Source organism: Scyliorhinus torazame, chromosome 17 (genome assembly GCF_047496885.1).
Source record: "Scyliorhinus torazame isolate Kashiwa2021f chromosome 17, sScyTor2.1, whole genome shotgun sequence".
Taxonomy (NCBI): Eukaryota; Metazoa; Chordata; class Chondrichthyes; order Carcharhiniformes; family Scyliorhinidae; genus Scyliorhinus; species Scyliorhinus torazame.
In genome coordinates, this window is record NC_092723.1 from 152,044,994 (window position 1) to 152,066,445 (window position 21,452).

The following is a 21,452-nucleotide window of genomic DNA, read 5'->3' on the forward strand; positions in this document are numbered from 1 at the left end:
TGAAAGATGTGCAAAAAACGATGTTGGTTTGGAGGTTCACGTGGGCTTTCCTGTTCAGCCACTCTCTTTTCAGCAGGAAACCGATTGACAGAGCACCTTGGATACAGCATAAATGTTGATTCCAGGCACTTGCACAGTTTCTGAGGATGTTTAATGGACATGTACCTTTAAGTCAAGCAGCAGAGAGGAATTCAAAAAGTTGCAACATAGTATAAGATGCTGGTTTTTCGAACAGGAGAACTCAGACTTTTCAGCACCCGAGAGATGAAGTGGGCCTCGGTTCGAGTATTGCACTGTATTGTACATATTGTAGATATTAGCCGGGACCAAGATTCAATCAGACGAATGTCGGGGTGAATATCAGCTGAAGCCTAACTGGTTGAATCTATCGGGACTCATTATTATATAATTGATGGGTTGTCTATGTAATCACATTAGTGGTGGACAACTTGCCCACTTTCAGGGCTGCAGTTCCATTGGACAATCTGCAGAGTTTTGCAATGTGCAAGCATTAGGTAAAGACAGTTACTATGTTCAATGCATTTCTCATTTCATGATGTGGAGATGCCGGCGTTGGACTTGGGTGAGCACAGTAAGAAGTCTTGCACCACCAGGTTAAAGTCCAACAGGTTTGATTTGAATCACTAGCTTTCGGAGCACAGCTCCTTCCTCAGGTGAATGAAGAGGTGGGTTCTCGTTTCAGACAGATCAAGAGGGGCAGATCAGGTCATGTTCACTCGGTAAATTTAGACAATATAGTGCGGAATGGGGAAAAAGTGTAAAATTTAAATATGGGGACCAACTCCCACCTGAGCAAAATGTTAACACTGGCAAAGATTTATACGAAACAAGTTAATGACTAAGTGGTAAGCCCAGCATCACACATGTTTGAGGTGGGTTTTTTGATATGTACAAGGTTTATTTTCAGTTCCAGCGAAAGTTCTTAAAGAGCTCAGTGCGTCTTGTTAACACAAGGTATTGACGATGTACCAAATCTGCATTTCCTCCCAAAGAGTGAGAGGGGGTTGAAAGGGAGGATGTTATACATATCAAACCTTTTCAAATTTAAAGCAATGACTGGTTTTCTGTCTTCACAGAAAAATGGATGGGACCATGGACTCCAAAAATAAATCTCAGAAGTTCAAGTACCAACAGTAAGATTTGACTTATGAGGATGCCTTTCTGCCAGTTTAGTGACAGTAAGCTTCCAAGAACATGCGCGAATGTCAGCTGTAATCCACTGGAGAAAGAAAACATTACTCAATCAGCAACAGGTCAATCAGCAGGCTAAACGTCTCCGCCTCTATCTAGACACACTCAAAATGGTGACTCGATTGGAGGGGAAAATCATAGCCACCCTGCCATCATAAATTAATGAATGGTCAGAATAACTTAATTGCGAGTAAGTAATATGACTTACTGGCGGTCTGTTGACGAACCAATAGGCCTGCTCCTGGCAATCCAGTACAATACGGTCCGACTTTCTCCGTTGCTTAGCTGCCCTGTTCATCAACATAGATAAGGAGAAATGAATCAATTTACCAACTTGGCTGTATCTGAGTACATACTTGAGTACATCGAATTTACAGTACATAAACAGGTCATTCAGCCCAACCAGTATGGACCAATGTTTATGCTCCACTTGAGTTTACTCCTATCCCTCATCATCTAATCTTTCCGTCCGTTTCCCCTACATGTAAGTATCGAGCTTCCCCCAAAATATATCTCTGCCATTCGCCAAAACAGCAAGCAGGAAGCATACATACAGCATGTTAGAAAAGGGGAGAAAATTATCCCATGGCTGGAACAGGTAGTAGACCCTTTTCATTTGAAAATAAGGGTCTTAGGGCGAAATTCTCCGTAATCGGCGCGATGTCTGCCGACCGGCGCCAAAAACGGCGCAAATCAGTCTGGCATCGCGCCGCCCCAAAGGTGCAGAATCCTCCGCATCTTGAGCGGCCGAGCCCTAACCTTGAGGGGCTAGGCCCGCGCCGGACTGATTTCCGCCCCGCCAGCTGGCAGGAAAGGCCTTTGGTGCCCCGCCAGCTGGCGCAAAACTGACTTTGCCGGGCGGCGCATGCGCGGGAGGGTCAGCGGCCGCTCACGGCATCCCCGCGCATGCGCAGTGGAGGGGGTCTCTTCTGCCTCCGCCATAGTGGAGACCGTGGTGAAGGCGGAAGGAAAAGAGTGCCCCCACGGCACAGGCCCGCCCGCGGATCGGTGGGCCCCGATTGCGGGCCAGGCCACCGTGGGGGCACCCCCCGGGGCCAAATCGCCCCGTACAACCCCCAGGACCCCGGAGCCCACCCGCGCCGCCGTATCCCGCCGGTAAGAGACGTGGTTTGATTCTTGCCGGCGGTACAGGCATTCCAGCAGCGGGACTTCGGCCCATCGCGGGCCGGAGAATCGCCGGGGGGGGGGGGGCGCCAATCGGCGCGGCGCGATTCCCACCCCCGCCGAATATCTGGTGCCGGAGAATTTGGCAACCGGCAGGGGCAGGATTCACGCCAGCCCCCGGCGATTCTCTGACCTGGCGGGGGGGTTGGAGAATCCCACCCTTAGTGTTTTTTGAGGCCCAAACTTCAAGAATGGTTTGCCTTGGAGATGGCCAACCACCACTGGCTGCTCTCAGTAATACCAAACCGTGGGATTGCCTACAACCTACAAAATCAGCTTTTCGTATTTACATTGCGGGCGCAGGGGTGGAGTGCTGTCCCCAATCCCACATATAAGGAAACTCAATGCCAGTGCCCCTAACATTACCAACCCTGGTTTCCTCTCCAGCCTCCTGGGGCGCGATCGAACCAAAATAAAACAGAGTACCATTCTGGGCGGGATTAACGAGGTCATTTACAGCACTTGTAGCACCGGGAACGACTTGGCTATCTATCGGCCCGGTGTCTTGTTTCCGTGCGCTGGCGTAATGGCTGTCGGGAAGCCCCGGGGAGGCCTCTTCCAGCATCTACAGGCAGCGGCACACCCCCATTTGGGCCAACACAGCTAGTAGATCGTGTCCCTGATCTTTTCCCCTTCCCTCTATTCACCAAAATCACCCGCCCAACTTTGGATTCTTCTCTCCCGCCCACTGATCCTTCTCCCCTGGGCTCCTTTCTGGAGAGCACATGATTAACTCTAATAATACTTTCTGAGCATGTATGCAAGGAGCTATGTCACAGTGATGTCGCTCACTGAGTGGAGTTGAGTGCGAAGCATTTCAGAGAGTAGCTCCTGCTATGTCTTAATCTTATTTAAACATTGTAAATATTTACCATGGTAAATAAATGTTTTTGAACAAAAGACGATTTCTTCCGGCAAGATCTCTACTGGAGTAAGAAGCCTGTGATCCCAAGATGCACGTAAAATAACAGATGGTGGCATCCGTGGCTACAACCACAGAGAAACAGTAGAAAACAACAGGAAAAGCCTCAAGTGACACTCAGCAATAGTGCAGAGCTATGGGTGGAGGGCATCAAGGCCAAATCAACACTGGACACAACCAAATAATGGCAGCTCAGCCACTGGTAAGACAAGCAACCCAGGAAAAGACAACCTCAAGCCAAGATGAAGAATGCTTTGCCCCTACCAGAATCATTTCAAAATATAATGGTTCCTAGATAGGCTGAGCAATGGCAAAATTGGGGAAGAGGCTTTACCCAGGACCACAACGCCTCAGCTCTTGAGGGCTAAGGGAATAAAGATGAAGTTAGCACTTTGTTAGATGGTGTTGGGAGCATAGCAGATGATGTGCTGACCAGACAGGAGGTGAAGCTTCCTATGACAATGTCATCGAAGCCTATAATCTAGTTCAGTCTTCGTAAAGATATTGATAGAGGGTGAAATTTAATAGGCGCCGTCAAAAACAGGATGTAGGGACTGACTCATTCGTCAACGAATTGGAAAACCCAGCTGAAAATTAAGCGTGGAACACTAAAAGGTGACCGGATCAGAGATAGAGTTGACATTTTAGATGAGAATCACTCAGATTTCTTACAATCACGGAAAGATTTGATTTTAGGCAAAGCTGTACAACTGGGGGACAGGCTGAAGAATGGAGGCAGAATAAAGCTTTTGGCGGCGCTGCGAGGGAATTTCCCAAGAATGGTCCGATGAAATTGTTCAAGTTGAGTTGTACAACCAAAAGTATAGCAAAGCAGCAACTAGGGAAACACCCTGAAAAGGTACCAGCCGCCATTTTCCGAAGTCCCAATGCGGTGGGGAGAAGAATGCCCTGCCCTAATTGTGCAGTGCCATGGCCATTTCAAAGTGGTCTGCTATTCTGGGAAAGCTGCCTTACCAGACAAGGGAAATCTGCTAAAAAATCTTCAAGAAACTTAAGTGGATTCAGAATGCTGCGAATCAGTCTTTTATGGATAAACCTCAATTTCTACAACCACCAGAGGACATTGTAGATTTTTCATTTCTCTTTTAGGTGAGGCTAGATGCAATGGGAGGCAGGTGCACCAAGGATGAAGGTGACCAGCTGCAAGATAGCATTCCAGACTCTAATTTGCTCTTTCAGGAAAGAGTGGAAGAGGATGATACCAGGAACTGAAACTAGCTTCATTCTTCAAGCAAGAGCAACCAGTGTTCAAACCTTTCCCCAAACCACCAAGAAGGGAAAGAAAAAGAAGGAAAGGGAAATATCGAATCATCGCCTTTATGCAGAGGATCTGAAGCAGAAATTCCTGACTGAGGAGGTTGGTGCCGTTCAAGGAGAAGATTGTAGAGAGCATACATCCTCAAAGACAGCCGAGAACAATTGGAGATTGATGTTACAGCACAAGAAACTATGAGGGGAACGTTTAGGGGGATGTGTTTATAATAATATGAGTATCAAAACTCATGGTGGGGGGCAGGGGTGGGGGAGATGTAAAGTAAAGGGTTAACTCTAATGTTAGCTACTGAGCATGAGCGTGAGATTCTATGTCACAGTGATGTCACTCGCTAAGAGACAATAAGTGTGAAGCATCTTAGAGAGTAGTTCCAGCTTTGTCTTGGTCTAATTTAACCTTTGTCAGTAGTTAGCATGTAAATAAATGTTTTGAACAAAAGACTATTGCCTCCAGCAAAATCTCTTCTAGAGAAAGAATCCCTACGTAAGCCAACAGTAACAGACTCTCCAGATCTGGAACACATGCAATGCTTCATTAAAAGCAGTGCTTACTGTTCCACATGTATAATATTGTCTCTATTTATTCTACTGCTGACATCTGTTGATGGTACAATCTAGCCACTGTCCGTGCTCTTATTTGTAATCTTTCCCATCAATAAGACAGACTTGAACAATGAGGGAAGTTTCCTTTCTCCCCACAGATAAACAAGCAAAATGGTTTCAAGAAAAGCCTATGAGAATCTATATAATCAAATTATCCATTGTTTTTCTTTGCAGGTAATTGGATAAGTGATATACACCAGTGATTCCCAAACATTTTTGGTTGTGTATCTCTATTCAGATTTACCAACTTTTTGCAAGTCCCATGCAGGCAGTTTCTTGTGTACCTATACCCTCTAATGAGCATGGGCGGAATTCTCTGGTCCGCCAGCTGTGTGTTTGTCGGCGGGGCACCGTTTGCTGATGGTGGGATTTTATCTTCCTGCCGCTTGTCATTGGGATTTCCCATTGAAGTCACCCCACGCTGCCGGGAAACGGGATGTGCTGCCAGCCAGAAAAGAGAATCCCAATGGCCGAAGAATTCTGGCCCATATGTTTTGTAAATCATTCTAATTACACATGACCGGTAAATGTTGTCGATAATAATTCTTCACTTACCATCAATGTGATGGATAAACTTGTTTGTGGAGCATAAGTACTTGAAGTTGGGAGAAATACATCAGTGACAGCCCCTCCCCCAAACAAAGAATCACTGAATCAACAGCCTCTCTTCCCAACCCCCTCCCAAACCTAAATCAGCCGCCCCACTTCTCAAACACCCTCCCCAAACTTAGTAGCCCTTCTTCCCAACACTCTTCCCCTGACACATGCACTCCAGCCTCTCTATCCGAACCACGCTTCCTGCACCCACTCATCCAGGAGCCTCCCTTCCCAAACTCCGCTCCCTACGCTCATTCACTCCTTCGTATTTTTGTGAGGTGGCACCACTAGAGTGATGGCCTTGACTAGTAGACCATGTCAGCCCACCAGTCCACTGACCTGCAGGTCAAGCTGCCTCTGCTCCCACTCGGACAGTGTCTTTAACCAACAGCTGCTGTACTTGCACCACTGCCCGTGTCGGTGCTCAGGCTCTTGCACCACCAATCACCTTCCCACTGCTTGCTGCTTCTCCAGTCTCTGGGGTGTTTCTCTCCCACGCTTGCTGCTAATAGGAACAACTGCATCTCACCAGTGAGTGGTGCATTAGCCTGATCACCAGAGACACTTTAATTTGGAAACCCCAGGACTACAGACAAGAGGAGGCAGAAGTTTGAAAAAATTCTCAACCCTGAAAATTTGCCATGACGTAACTCAGAGAATAATACCAGCTTGAGACATCTGCCGGACCCCCAAGTGTCCATACCCCACTTTTATAATGGGTAATTGTCAAACAGCTCAAGGGCAGACAGAAATGATGTGGTCTGATTATTGACTATCTTGAAGGAAAGATCTATCTTCCACTACCTGCTGTGTCCTCCACCTTGCAACATTAACCATTCTGCTTATGTTTCTAAAGCCTCAATAACACTTGTATTGTACAAGAACATCAATAACTCACAATACATTGTAGCCCTCTCGGTCAAAACTCTCAGTGTACTAAGAACAAAAACTGTGATGTTAGCAGAACTGCACGTGGCCCAAGTCCACTCATTGAAGACCTGACCCACTCTTGTGTACGTTCGACAATGGCTTACATTTTTGCTCTCTGTTTCCAGTACAGTATCACATTTTGCTTATTTAAATCCTGTTTGCGTTTCTGTGAGCTATCCGTCAAAAAGGGCCAATTTTACAACACCACACTCCCAGCCCACCAAAGTACAGATTACGAAGCCATGAAATGCTGGCCCACAAATCTCCAATCATATCAGTCCTAATTTGTCTGCAGGCATCTGAAAATGTTCAATCTACCTTGACTTGGATTTGAACCCAGAGCTTGCTATCATCTGCAAATATTTGTTTAAATTTTTACAATTAAGGGGCAATTTAAGTAATTTCACTTACCCAGCACATCTTTGGGTTGTGGGGGTGAGACCCACGCAGGCATGGGGAGAATGTGCAAACTCCACACGGACAATGACCCCGGGCTGGGTTCGAACCTGGGTCCTCGGCGCTGTGTGGCAGCAGTGCTAACCACTGCGCCACTGTGCCATCCTATCATCTGCAAATCTGGCATTACCTGAAGTATCCATCTTTATACTACTTATATACAGTGCAAGCAAGGTAGAACCTAAATAAGGCACTTTTGCAATTCCGATGGTCATTCTCCCATTCAATATGATCATGGCTGCTTGGACACTTCAATGCCTTTTACACCACTAACCCCATAACCCTTACTGGTAATTCCTCAGTGCATCTCGCTTCCTTAAAAAAGTTTCCGATGTAGAATTTTGCCAAAACTTTCCTGAAAATCTCTTTTCACTGGATATTCTGGATCATGAATTAGTTACAGAGTATTATCTTAAAAATATTCAGTTAGCATTCGGCTGTTAACAAGGCATGTCAGGTTATTGGTTGCACGTCGAGAGTGTTTTACTGTACATTTAAGCAGAAAATCCTCCCATGGCGGCAGAAGAGACAATGGCTGTATTTGTTGGAGGCCAAAATCATCACAGTTCCTGGACATCACGTCAAGCACTTTGCTGTTCAAATATCTGAAGCTATATCATCAATAATCTTCCTACCATTTAACAGGCAGAAATGGAGCAGTATGGTGACAATTCTACAGCTTTCAGTTACATTTTCAACTCCTCAGATATTGAAGCAACAAATGCAAGTCTAAAGCAGAATCTAAGGTACATCCAAGCTTGGATAACAATGGGTAAGTAGGGGAAAGCCAGGTATCCATGGGCTGGGTTTTTATTCTCCTCTGCTGGTATGAAATCCAGCATGTGGCCCTCCTTTGGGTCTACTTACGCCCTTAAGTGGCCATTAAGGACTCATCCCACTCCTGTGAGGGCCCTTTCTGCCATCCCCATCCCCCCCACCTCACCAATATCATCCTCCCCTTTAACCCTCCCTCGAAGGCTTTCGACCCCCACCCACTAGCTCCTCTAGCTGGGTCCACAGAAACCTAGACTGACCTTGGTGCCCGGTTTCCATAACCTCCTCGTTCTTGGAGACTACCCAACAGTGGCGATGCTTGAATCTGGCACCTTGGGACCACAGAGCTGCCGGGGCCAATCTGATTAGCCAGCTGCTCCCTCAAGTGTACCCCCCCCCAGAGAGTGGCAAAGGTCTCACCCCAAAGCACATAACACCCCATGGAGCATCATAGGAACAGGAGGCGGCCACTTAGCCCATCAAGCCTGCTCTCCCATTCAATATGATGATGGCTGCTTGGACACTTCAATGCCTTTTACACCACTATCCCCATAACCCTTTCTGTTATTGTTAATCAGGGGCGAAATTCTCCCCCAACGGCGGGATGTCCGCCGACTGGCGCCAAAGACGGCGCCAATCAGACGGGCATCGCGCCGGCCCAAAGGTGCGGAATGCTCCACATTGTTGAGCATTCAATGTTGGGGCTAGGCCGACGCCGGAGGGATTTCCGCCCCGCCAGCTGGCGTAAATGGCGTTTGTTGCCCCGCCAGCTGGCGCGGAAATGCGGCGCATGCGTGGGAGCGTCAGCGGCCGCTGTCAGTTTCCCGCGCATGCGCAGTGGGGAGAGTCTCTTCCGCCTCCGCCATGGTGGAGGCCGTAGCGGAGGCGGAAGGGAAAGAGTGCCCCCACGGCGCAGGCCCGCCCGCGGATCGGTGGGCCCCGATCGCGGGCCAGGCCACCGTGGTGGCACCCCCCGGGGTCAGATCGCCCCGTGCCCCCCCCCAGGACCCCGGAGCCCGCCCACGCCGCCTGGTCCCGCCGGTAAATACCAGGTTTGATTTACGTCGGCGGGACAGGCAATTCCTGGGCGGGACTTCGGCCCATCCAAGCCGGAGAATCCAGCGGGGGGTCCCACCAACCGGCGCGGCCCGATTCCCGCCCCCGCCCAATCTCCGGTACCGGAGACTTCGGCGGGGGCGGGATTCACGGCTGCCAACGGCCATTCTCCGACCCGGCGGGGGGTCGGAGAATGACGCCCCAGAAATCAATCAATCTCTGCTTTAAACATTCACAATGCCTGAATCTTCACAGCCCTCTGGGCTACAGAATTCCAAAGATTCACAACCCTCTTCCCATCTCAATCCCACGTGGCATCCCCTTATTTTGAAATTGTGCCCCTTGGTTCTAGACTCCCTAAACATCTTACCTGCATCTACCATATCCATCCATTTAAGTATTTTGTAGGTTTGAATGAGATCACCTCTCATTCTTTGAAACGCTAGAGAATACAGGCCGGGTTTTCCCAATCTCCTCCACCATCCCTTGAATGCCTGGTGAATCTTTGTTGCTTTCCCTTTGTGGCAATAATATCCTTTTTAAGGCAAGGGGACCAAAACTGCCCACAATACTCCAGGTGCGATCTAACCTTTACAATTGAAGCAAGACCTCACTACTCCTGTACTCAAATCCTCTTGTGGTAAAGGCTAACATTCCATTAGGCTTCCTAATAGCTTTCAATGACATATGGACAAGGACACCCAGGTCCCTTTGAACATCTACACTTTCTAATTTCTTATCACTTAGGAAATACTCTGTACACCTGTTCCTCAAACCAAAGTGATTTACCTCACATTTTTTCACATTATATTCCATTTGCCATGTTCTTGCTCACTCACTAAGTCTGTCCAAATCCTCCTGTAGCCGCTTCACATCTTCCTCACAGCACCATTACTGTCCCAGCTTTGTATCATCTGTGAACTTGGAAATATTACATTTGGTCCCCACATCCAAATCATTGATATGTATTGTGAACAGCTGGGGCCCAAGTACAGATCCATGCGGTACCCCTTTAGCCACAGTCAGCCAATGCAAGAACGGCCCTTTAATTCCTACTCTCTGTTTTCTACCTGTTAGTCAATCCTCAATCCATGTCAATATCTTGCCTCCTATCCCAGGTGCTTTTATTTTGCTAATAAACCCCCTGTGGGGAACGTTATCAAAAACTTTCTGAATGTCCAAATGTACTACGTTCACCGACTCTCCTTTATCAATTTTGTTTGTAACAGCTTAGAGAAACTCCAACAAGTTTATCAAACATGGTTCGCGTTTTAAGTCCATGCTGACTGTCCTATCAGATCAGGATTGTTCAAGTGTCTATTTATCAAATCCGTTATAATATATTCCAGCATTTTTTCTGCCACTATGTAAGGCAAAAGCTCTGTAGTTCCTGTTTTCTCTCTCCCTACCTTCTTAAATAGTGGGGTGACATTTGCTACCTTCCAATCTTCAGGAACCATTCTAGAATGTATTGGATTTTGGAAGATGATCGCCAATGCATTAATTATCTCGATGGCAACCTCTTTCAACACTCTGGAATGCATAATATCAGGTCCTGCAGACTTATCAACTTTCTGTCCTTTAATTTTTCCTTTGTAACCGTCTTATACTAATTTCCTTCAACTTTGCATTCTCTCAGGCGATCCCTTGGATCTCTACATCTTGCATGTTTCCTGTATCTTCCTTGGTAAAAACAGGTACAAAGACTGGAATTCTCTGGCCGTTTGCTGGTGGTGGGATTCTCTGCCCTCTCCAGCAGCGCACCCCCATCCGCGGGTTTCCCGGCACCATGGGGCAACTTAAATGGGAGTTCCCATTGACAGCACTGGGAACAGAGAATCCCGCCACTGAGAACCATGGGAATCCCGCCCAAAATAATAATTGAGCTTTTCTGCCATTTACCTATTCACCATTATGAATACTCCTGATTCTGCCTGTAATGGACCCACGTTTGTCTGAGCCAAAGGCTTCCTTTTTCCATACCCATAGAAGCTTTTACACCATGTCAGTCACTTTTCCGTGGGTTTTCTTACAACCGACATTTTGCTTGGGGGTTGGGGAACATAGCACCACGTAAAATCCAGTCCAAAGAATTTTGGAAAGCGTGATGCGAACAGACATTAGGGACAATCCCCTGTTCACAGGGGTCTCTGTCAATACAACAGGTGATGTATATTGGCACAAAATGCGTGCCTGCACACTCCATCATATTGGATGCTTAGACCTCCATTTAATACCTGATGGGCAATAGCCCTACCATATGTAAATTCAGGTAAGTAAAGATTGTGGGAAGCTGAGACACATTGCAACACATTGTCTGAAGAAACTGTCATGAGAAATTGCTGTAGCTACAGAACAACTTTGAAACTAGATTTTTTTGGCTTTCATGAGGGCTGAGGAAGCCTCTGATAGACTGAGGGCCTCTGAAACCACTGGGAAATGTGTCTCTCCATCACATTATGAGGTTCTGAGTGCAGGTATCGCAGTCTCAATGGGTATTCTTTTGTCCGCAATTTTAAGGGAGCAAAAGGAGGCAGTGCAGGTTGGAGGAAAGGAAATTATTGACAACATTTGAGGAGGATGGGCATCAAAGACATTAAGCAGCTCCTCAAAGAAGCTCTGCAGACAGGATGAAAATTTCAAGGAGGAGCCTTGCATGAGCTACATCAAAGAGTCAATAGGACAGATGTGTCAGCAGGATATCCCGCATTCAAGATCATTTCCCCAAACATCCCTACCTGTGGCTATGAAAGTTATTACCGCTCAATATTTCTGCCACTGACTAATCTACAGGAGCCATGAGGGTTTTTTTTACTATCACGCACTGTGTCTGACAAAGACTAAATGGATTCCTGGTTTCATGATGACTTGACCCCACACTCTTGAAATTAGTTGACCAACACATCCACTCCAGTGATTCACTTCCTTCCCAGGCTAATTGAAAAGCAAACAGATTCATTATTCAATTGGATTCACATCCTGTACAACTTCCAGCATCAGCTCCAGCCTAGATTTATCCCCCCTTTAAGACCCACCAGATGCCCTGTGTAAGCAATGCCAAGAGTATGAAGGAGCCCAGCACCCAACATGACACCGGTTTGTGCAGGGCTTGGAGTCCATCCTTTCAGGCATGGAATTATTGGTCCACTCCGTTGTGTCCACATCTGTGGGCTCAACCATGATCCATTGCCTGATGGCTGATGTGCCAGCATGGGTTGCATGCTGGCTTTAAGCGGTGCAGTCTAGCTTTAACTGGTGCTTGCAAGTTATAATTTTGAATTGCTTGGTGACTCATGCAGTCAATGAACAATGTGGTTAGCACTGGTCGCATGCGGAAATCATTCAGGAAGTACTAAGTTGGCGTGCTGCCTGTATTGCATTGAACGGGTGTGGATTAATTATGCAACACAATTCCTGCTTCTGTTTTTGGGGACCGTCCAATTTATCCCCCATGTCTATTTTTGTGCGTTCTTGCATGGCTGCTTGATCATGACCTTTTTTTTGCCGCATCTTTTTTTACTTGCTGTAAAGTTTGTAGCAATCCTTTCAATTTTGCTTTGATTTCGCTGTGTCATTAAACTATTCCACACCTTCTCAGAGTGCAGAAGATATGTAATTATGTTGATGTCTCGTCTTCCAAATTTTGCTTACAGTGAATTAAACCCGCAACTAAATTCCTCCCCAAAGCAACACAGCTATAAATGGGAATTTAGTCATTTGGGATTCTGCATCTTGATATTCCACTTCTGAAGAGCTGTAAGCTGCTGCACGCTTACAAAAACTCACTGCCCATCGAAAATAAAGATACAGAAGCTGGTATATTCCCTCCATCAGCAAATAAAATAAATGCTGATTTCACCTCTATTCTAATCATGTGGTACACAGGCTGGAGCCGGCCATCTGTCGCTATCTGCCCTCGTGTCTCACAGGCAAAGTAAAACAGGTTGAGAGCAGTAAACAGCAACAAAACACAAAAAGTAGTTATCTCTTGCAACGTCAAGAACTCCGAGGCATTTCTTGGGTTTAAGCTTATATTGATAAATACCAACAGCAACATCATTACGATATGTGTGTTCCTGCTCAGACTTATGTACCAGACTCTGGATCCTTTTAAATGTAACAAAAATAAAATTTCTTTCTATTGGGATTTGAGCTAAAGTCCACATTACGTAGAAGTCTCCAAAGTAGCAATATTTACCTGCAAAACTTTGAGCACCCAGCAAGAACAGCAAGCATCCTGATTTGTGAACTGGTGGTTCCATTGCCTCTTGTTTCAGGCGAAACAACCACACAACAGTTTAATAATTTAAAGTCCCAGATCTAGCCATCAAGACACTGGCTAGCTAGCAAATTTCTTAAATGGGTGCAAGGGTGTCAGAAAAAAAGTCTGATTTCTGATTCTGTACTGCATTAATATCAAATACTTAATAATTTAAACAATAACAATAGCAGAGCAGACAAACCTACAGTTTATTTTTTCAGGAACAGTTTGCATAACTCCGAAGAATAATCCCCCCCCCCCCCAGTCAAAAGGATTTGCTGACTAAATGTATTCCTGCTTGCTTGGATCACAGACTGTGACCACACTGCTGTGCAATGCTGCTCCAAAGCAGAGCTTTTCAAATAAAATCCTGCAGTCTGATCTTTAATTTTCTTCCTGTCTTCAACCACACTGACCACACACCCCTCATTCCAGTTCTCTCTTTCCCCTTCACCCTCCTCAGCTCATATGGGAAAAAAAGTGAAAAATATTTGCTGATTTTGACAGAAAATAGTTGGGCATAGCATAGGAATGTAAAAACGTATCACATCTGAATGCATTCTCAATCCTTCAACTTACACAAGCATAAATTCTAAAATAAAAAACTTTAATCTTCAACTGAAATCAATCCATTCTCAATCAGAAAAAAATATGAAATATTTAAGCTTTTCAGTAATTAGTAGTGTCATAAAGACACCTAGTCAGTGCAATATTAAAAAGAAACTACCACCTTATCACAATGATAATTAAAAACATGTCTGGAACTATACAAGGACTTTATATTTTTCTTTAATCTGTAACAATATAGATTTCTTTATAATGCCAGTCATGGAAAAGTAAATGGTTAATATAAACAATATTTTGCCTTTGAGTTACATTTCTATAGTTCCGAATCTATTTATAGTGTGATGGATTACCATATGTTCCTTAATTATTCATAGCAATGACATGCTAAACCTGCACACTAAACACATCTATATTGGCAGTACAATCAATCTGAAACTACTTCAGGTTAAACTATTTTGTATGCATTAAGACAGTGTACTATTATCCTGATCAAGTACCACTGCTAAGCTTTTCCACTAATGTTTTTCACAAAATCTGCTCCAAAAATGCAGAAGTAGGTAGAACTAATAAAAAGCATCATTATTCAGAACTACAGGTACAGTGCAAACAGGAATAGTACAGAGAATAGACGGCGGACTAACCTGAGCTGTTCACTGGCTTGCATTACCACAAAATCCCAAGTATGATTGATCCTCTTGTGCAGTAGATTGTAACTGTCCTGTAGGAATTAAACATTTTGCAAGGGATTTAAAAATATTTTTTTTTCTGTAAATCACAGCCAGTACGAAAACAAAGATGCATATGCAGTTATGTTGTCTGTATGGACTGCTTTCGAAATATATGAAATAGTGCTGTTATAGCTAACAGCGTGAGCCTCTGTGAACATGTGCCCAATTACACTATACAAGTAGAATGCAAAAGGAGGTTACTCAACATTATGAACACGTCCTTCTCTAGAGAGCTTAGGATAGGTTTGCAGCTTGTTTCCAGAGGGCAAGGTGCAGTTTTTAAAAAAATGATGAATACTCCCCAGAGGTGATAAAACGGTTGACAAAAGATGAATGACCTATTTTCTTTTATATGTGAATGCCTTCTCAATACCGAAGTAACATTCTTAATAAATAGGTGATCAGTGAAACTAATATTTGTTCAGTTTATTGATGGGAAATTCTGGGAGTCTGCATTTCCCGCAAACTTTGTTTTAATATAGTTCAATATTCAATTGAATAAACATACTCAAGGGTGATTTTACACCCTTGTGCTGTTGACACTGAGCCTCCCCACTGGGAGCACAGATCGGAAATTCAGGCGCATACTATACACAATTTTTTGTATACCACGTGCCTAGATTTCGGAGACACACACAGACAAGCAATACTCATTGGAAAATTACCCCCTATTAGTTGAGGTTTACATTCATCATCTGCAGCTGTATTACCTGAACTATGTTCATTTAATAGTTAAAACATAGATATTTCTGGGCATTTAGTCACTCACAGCTTTGAAAGCCACCACCTCTACCACCCAGAAGGACAAGGGCAGCAGATGCATGGGGACACCACCACCTGCATGTTCCCCTCCAAGTCACACATCATTCTGACTTGGAACTTTATTGCTGTTCCTTTACTATTGCTGAATCAAAGTTCTGGAGCTCACTCCCTAGCAGTGCTGTGGGTGTTCCTACACTACATGCACTGCAGCGGTCCCAGGAAGCATTTAGCCCACCACCTTCCCAAAGGCAATAAACACTGACTTAGCCAGTGACACCCACATCCCATGAATAAATATGTATATAAAAGAGCCCTGCACCATGCAAAAAGGATACACATTAATGGCCATTATCCATTGAACAGACATCTACAGCCAGAATTGTTCCCAATTCAAAATTCAATTAGCAATGGAAATGCAATGATTACTCTGCAAATTAGGCCAACTGAGAGGTAATTCTTTGCAGATATTTATTGAATATGTTGCTACATCTACTTCACAGTGATGAACTTCTGATAAGCGCCATTAAAGATATGGATGAAGGGGGCAGACAAAAGCTGTTGTTATCAAGAAATTGAGTTTTCCAGGATATTATTGTTATGAGCATTTCTGGCTGCACTGAGCAAGGCACAATAGAGCTTTACACCCTCATGTAGATCTGATGTTGGATGGCTGAGCCAGTTGTTCACGAGATACGTTCATGTTCATACCCCTCAGATGTGAGGAAGTGAAGCGGGAGGTGGGAGGGCGAAGTATTCCAGTTGGAGTAACATCAATGGACAATAATAAAATCATTATCGGGGGGTGTCATGGGAGTGTTTTTGACTTATCACATGGCTTCAGTGATGTCATTGTGTGGGTGGAGCTGGGCCGTGGCTCTGGGTTTTACTTCCGCTTTGAGTTTTGGACTGGTTTGAACTGCACAAGTTGAAAGGAGTGTTTTTCTCGATCTTCATTTTAAAAGCTGTTCCAGACTACTTGGTAACTGAACAGAGATAATTGCTTTCTGGAAGGAATTCAAGTATGTTGTTTGGAAAGGGGAACAGAGTATCAATAACAAGTTTTATACCAGTGAGAATGCCGTGTGCTGGGCCACACCTCTGAAAAGGGTTTTCTGGTATTACTTGGATTTTGTTATTGAATTGGAACAGTTAAGGGGGAATTCATTAAGGGTTATACATAGATTACTGTAACTGTGTGGGGTCTTTATGTTTGTAGTTGATAACAATTCTTGCTGTGTGTACAAATGTTATACAAATGTTAACTAAATTCTAAGAATAAAGCTTGTTTTTTTGATTAACCTAAGAATTCTGTTGAATAACACCTGAAAGGCAGGCTCGGGTGCTCATCCTAACCAAATTCAACCAAAAGTTGTAGGTCTGGTGAGCTCCATAAAATACTTTGGCGTTTTTAAACCCTGGCCCATAACAGCGGTAAGAGTATCAAAAGTTATATCAATGAAAATAAATATATTATAAAAAGTGAGTATTATAAAATGTTGTTCTTAATTAATTATTGATTTGCCAGCTGCTTTGGAGTTTACTACATCATTTCTCATGTACTTAATATTTACATTTTTAACATAAATTCTAGCGGATTGCAAATATTTATGTATTTTAATCGGTTTATCAACATATTTCAGAAAAGCTATTAACAGTTCAGGGCAATGATTATCATAGAATTTACAGTGCAGAAGGAGGCCATTCAGCCCATCGAGTCTGCACCAGCTCTTGGAAAGAGCACCTTTCCCAAGGTCAACACTTCCACCCTATCCCCATAACCCAGTAACCCCACCCAACACTAAGGGCAATTTTGGACACTAAGAGTAATTTATCATGGCCAATCCACCTAACCTGCACATCTTTGGACTGTGGGAGGAAACCGGAGCACCCGGAGGAAACCCACGCACACACGGGGAGGATGTGCAGATTCCGCACAGTGACCCAAGCCGGAATGGAACCTGGGACCCTGGAGCTGTGAAGCAATTGCGCTATCCACAATGCTACCGTGCTACTAACAAGTAATCATCAAATATTGACTTTTGCTGATTGCAAAATGCTTGTGGGATATATCAAGATTGCTCGTGTGGCTGTGTTTCCATGAGTTATGGTGTGGGTTGGAGTAGTCATTTTGTCTTGGTTTCTGGAAATTAATTAGGCCTGGGAGGGAGGGGAGATAGTGAGAGAGAATATGCTGCCAAACTGTGGTCATATTGATTGACATGGCTGCCTTTTGTGGCACTGAATGCGCTTCTATGTTGGGATGGGATTAGTGCGCGCTGATTGATTCTTTCTGATTGGTGCCCAGGCTAACTGGTATCTCTTCAGTGCCAGGTGGAGGTGAAGCTTTATCTGATTCACACAGGACCCGCATGTGCTTCAGTCAAATGTTTGATGTGGGGGTGCGTTCCCCCTCCCACCCACCAACCTCTCCCCACCCCCACCTCTCCACATGGTGATATGAACTTTTTTTGAAAATCAGTAATTACTTTTCTACCCATTTGCTACTATTTTGCAACTTAACCAGTGGTAGAACAAGATTGAGTTAAACATAAAATAAACCTTTAAAAAAAATCTTCGTTCCCCAACATATCTGCCACAACAGGGGAGTTCAGTTACAAATAGATTAAATTGGATTGGAAAGAATGGCTAGGCACGTTAGCATTAGACTGTTTTATCAAGGGTAGTCACTAACAGATCTCTGAGGTATAAACTAAATATGTGAAGTCGGAGTATGAGCTGCAATACTCTTTGCAGTCGTGTTAAAAATAGTCCTAAATATAAGTGGCAGTAGAGTCGTCTGATGAACTCAAGGGAAGCCACTTCTCCCTCTTGTAGGCCAGGAAAGATACTTCCTTTAGCTTATATGTGCCTGATTGATCAGTAACTGGACAGCTATTTAGGAACTTACAATGCCCAAAGCAGCAAAGATAGGCTGTTAGATAAAGCCAACAGAATTATAATGCAAGTTATACATTCTGGATTTTAGTGACCTAATTTCAGGATAACATCTGTGAGCAGGACACATTTTCCCTGTAAACTTTCAATTTAGAGCACAGCTGGTTCACTGTGTTTCTATTTCAATGAGATACAACCTCGTTATAAGCAATGGTTTAAATGACATGCTTTCGACAGGCAATTTCAATACTTATTTGTCTTGAATTTTAGGAGTGCTATATTTATTTCACATTTTTTGAAGTTTTTTGGACAGTTAATAAAACTGAGACATCCAACAGCAGCCACACACATGCCAATGACACAAGTACTTGTGACAAACAAAATGAATCTGCTCCAGTTCAAGGTAAGGAAAGAGTTATCTTACCTTCTCATAGTCAAGCAAGTCTCCCTGCCTCGTAATGTTCTTCTTCGCCAAATAAATGGCTAAAGAGCAAAAGATTCATAAGATACATTGTGGTAGCTTTGAGGGTTGTAGATGCTACATCCTCACTGATGTCATGTTCCACAAAAATAAAAATATAAAATCTATTATGTACCAGAACATCTGCCCAATAGATCTATTTTTCCATAACAACCCACTGCAAAGTGTGGCTCGCCAAAACTTTGAAAAGTGTGTGAACACCACATCACATGAGGAATTATGTTCAGGATTTAACATAAATATAGGTCACACAGGAACACTCAAGAAAACACAAATACCGGAGCTGGGAAACATTTTTTTCTACTAAAATACACATAAGAAATTATAATAGAATAGAGGTGGTGGCACAGTGGTATTGTCACTGGACTACTAATCTAGAGAACCAGGGTAATGCTCTGGGGTCCTGGGTTTGAATCCCACCACGACAGATGTTGAAATTTTAATTCAATAAAACTCTGGAATTAAAGTCTAATGATGACCATGAAATTATTGCCAATTGTGGTAAAACCCCATCTGGTTCACTAATGTCCTTCAGGGAAGGAAATCTGCTGTCCTTACCCGGTCTGGCCTACATGTGACTTCAGGCCCACACAACGCTGTGGTTGACTCTTAACTGTCCCCCATTGAAATGGCCAAGTGAGCCACTCAGTTCAAGGGCAATTAAGGATGGGCAATGCTGGCCTAGCCATGACGGCCACATCTCAAGAACGAATTAAATAAGAAAAACTGTTAAAATGTATCTCCAGAGTAACTTGGTTTTTACATTTTAATTTAATTTAACCAGTAGAATCAATGGTCGCGATCAGGATTGCACCCTCTCTGGGCGTGAACCAGATTTGCATATTCAAGTGAGCAGTTAGACTCACTCGGATATGCCTGTGTTGGAGTTATCCAAGGTGTAGGATCGAATGACCTCGTCTCAGAGACCTTGACTGGGCGCCGATTAGCACTGGTCTCTATAAATATGGACCAGGTGTAATTGCAAGCTCTGGGCAGGGTGGTACCCTGGCATCCCTGATGGCACCTTGGCAGTGCCACTTGGGCATCCTGACAATGATACCCAGGTGTCACTGCCAGTCTGACAGGGGTATTGGCAGACTGCCACACTGGCAGTGCCAGAGAGTAGCGAGGTGGCTTCTTTGCAATACCGGGGATTGCCCTGACTTATGAGGTGGGATGCGGCGGCCTCTAGCACCACCTAATTAGTAAATTGGTGCATTGGGGGGGCGGGGTCCGTAGCTGCGGTGGGGGAGTCGAGGGATCAAATCGGCATTTAAAAATGGCGCCCGGTCTCTTCCCACATTGGAGAGCTGAGCTCGTTTGTGCAGGAAATGGGACTAAGTGTAGACTGGGCGTGACATTCCTCGCCAAGACCTGACAAAGAAGCAGAGTCCCGTTTAATAGCGGGGTCATTCTTGGTGCTGCAAGCGCCGGGAAACACCCCACTAAACACTCCCAAAGAATGCCTACAGTGCAGAAGGAGGCCATTCGGCCCATCGAGTTTACACTGACCCTCTGAGAGAGCACCCTACCTCGGCCCAGTCCTCCGCTCTATCTCTGTAACCCCATAACCCCACCTAACCATTGGAATCTAGGGGACAATTTAGAATGGCCATTCGACCCAACCTACACACCTTTGGACTGTGGGAGGAAATCAGAGTATGCGGAGGAAATCCATGCAGACACGGGGAAAATCTGGAAACTCCACACAGACAGTCACCCGAGGTTGGAATTGAACCCGGGTCCCTGGCACTGTGAGGCAGCAATGCTAACCACTGTATCACCATGCCGTCCAGTAGTAAGAGGCAATTATTTGTTATTCCTCAGGACTGACATTTAATTTGCACCCCAAGTGGTCCTTGTGAAGGTGGGAAGCCGCCTTCGTGATCCACTGCAACCTGTGTGGTGAAGGCGTCCCACATCACTGTTAGGTAGGACTTCCAGAAATTTAACCAAGTGACAAATTAGTGTTCGACTTGGAGCAAAATGTGGAGGTGATGGTGTTCCCATGAACTGCTAGTTCTTCAATAGATAACTATTTAATAGACATTTCTCACATAATAAAATATCTGATATTCAATTGGGAAATCCTTAGATGATAAGATATTTATTTTGGTAATTGACTGGACCTAGACCTATTATGCTCAATTTCGTATTGTACCTTGGAACACTCAAAAAAGGATGCATCATCTTATAACAGAAACTATGGGCAGGATTCTCCGACCCCCCGCTGGGTCAGAGAATCGCTGGGGGCTGGCGTGAATCCCGCCCCCCGCCGGTTGCCGAATTCTCCGGCACCGGATATTCGGCGGGGGTGGGAATCACGCCGCGCCGGTTGGCGGGCCCCTCCCGGCGATTCTCCGGCCCACGATGGGCCGAAGTCCCGCTGCTGGAATGCCTGTCCCGCTGGCGAGAATCAAACCACCTCTCTTACCGGCGGGACAAGGCGACGCGGGCGAGCTCCGGGGTCCTGGGGGGGCATGGGGCGATCTGGCCCTGGGGGGTGCCCCCACGGTGGCTTGGCCCACGATCGGGGCCCACCGATCCGCGGGCGGGCCTGTGCCGTGGGGGCACTCTTTTCCTTCCGCCTTCGCCATGGTCTCCACTATGGCGGAGGCGGAAGAGACCCCTCCACTGCGCAGGCGTGGGGATGCCGTGAGTGGCCGCTGACGGTCCCGCGCATGCGCCGCCCGGCCCAGCTGGCGGGGCACCAAAGGCCTTTACCGCCAG

General features: G+C 45.2%; 1 protein-coding gene across 3 annotated transcripts in view; it reads right to left on the reverse strand.

Annotated features, from left to right (window-relative positions):
• Positions 1 to 21,452, reverse strand: part of rgs11 (regulator of G protein signaling 11) — a 196,172-nt gene that overhangs the window by 83,604 nt on the left and 91,116 nt on the right. For all 3 annotated transcript variants that reach the window (XM_072481296.1, XM_072481297.1, XM_072481295.1), the window contains exons 6-8: positions 18,666 to 18,724; positions 14,498 to 14,574; positions 1,421 to 1,502 (exon numbers count right to left, since the gene is read on the reverse strand). In XM_072481296.1, coding sequence (XP_072337397.1) covers positions 1,421 to 1,502; positions 14,498 to 14,574; positions 18,666 to 18,724 — 218 coding nt within the window. The remainder of the gene's footprint in view (positions 1 to 1,420; positions 1,503 to 14,497; positions 14,575 to 18,665; positions 18,725 to 21,452) is intronic.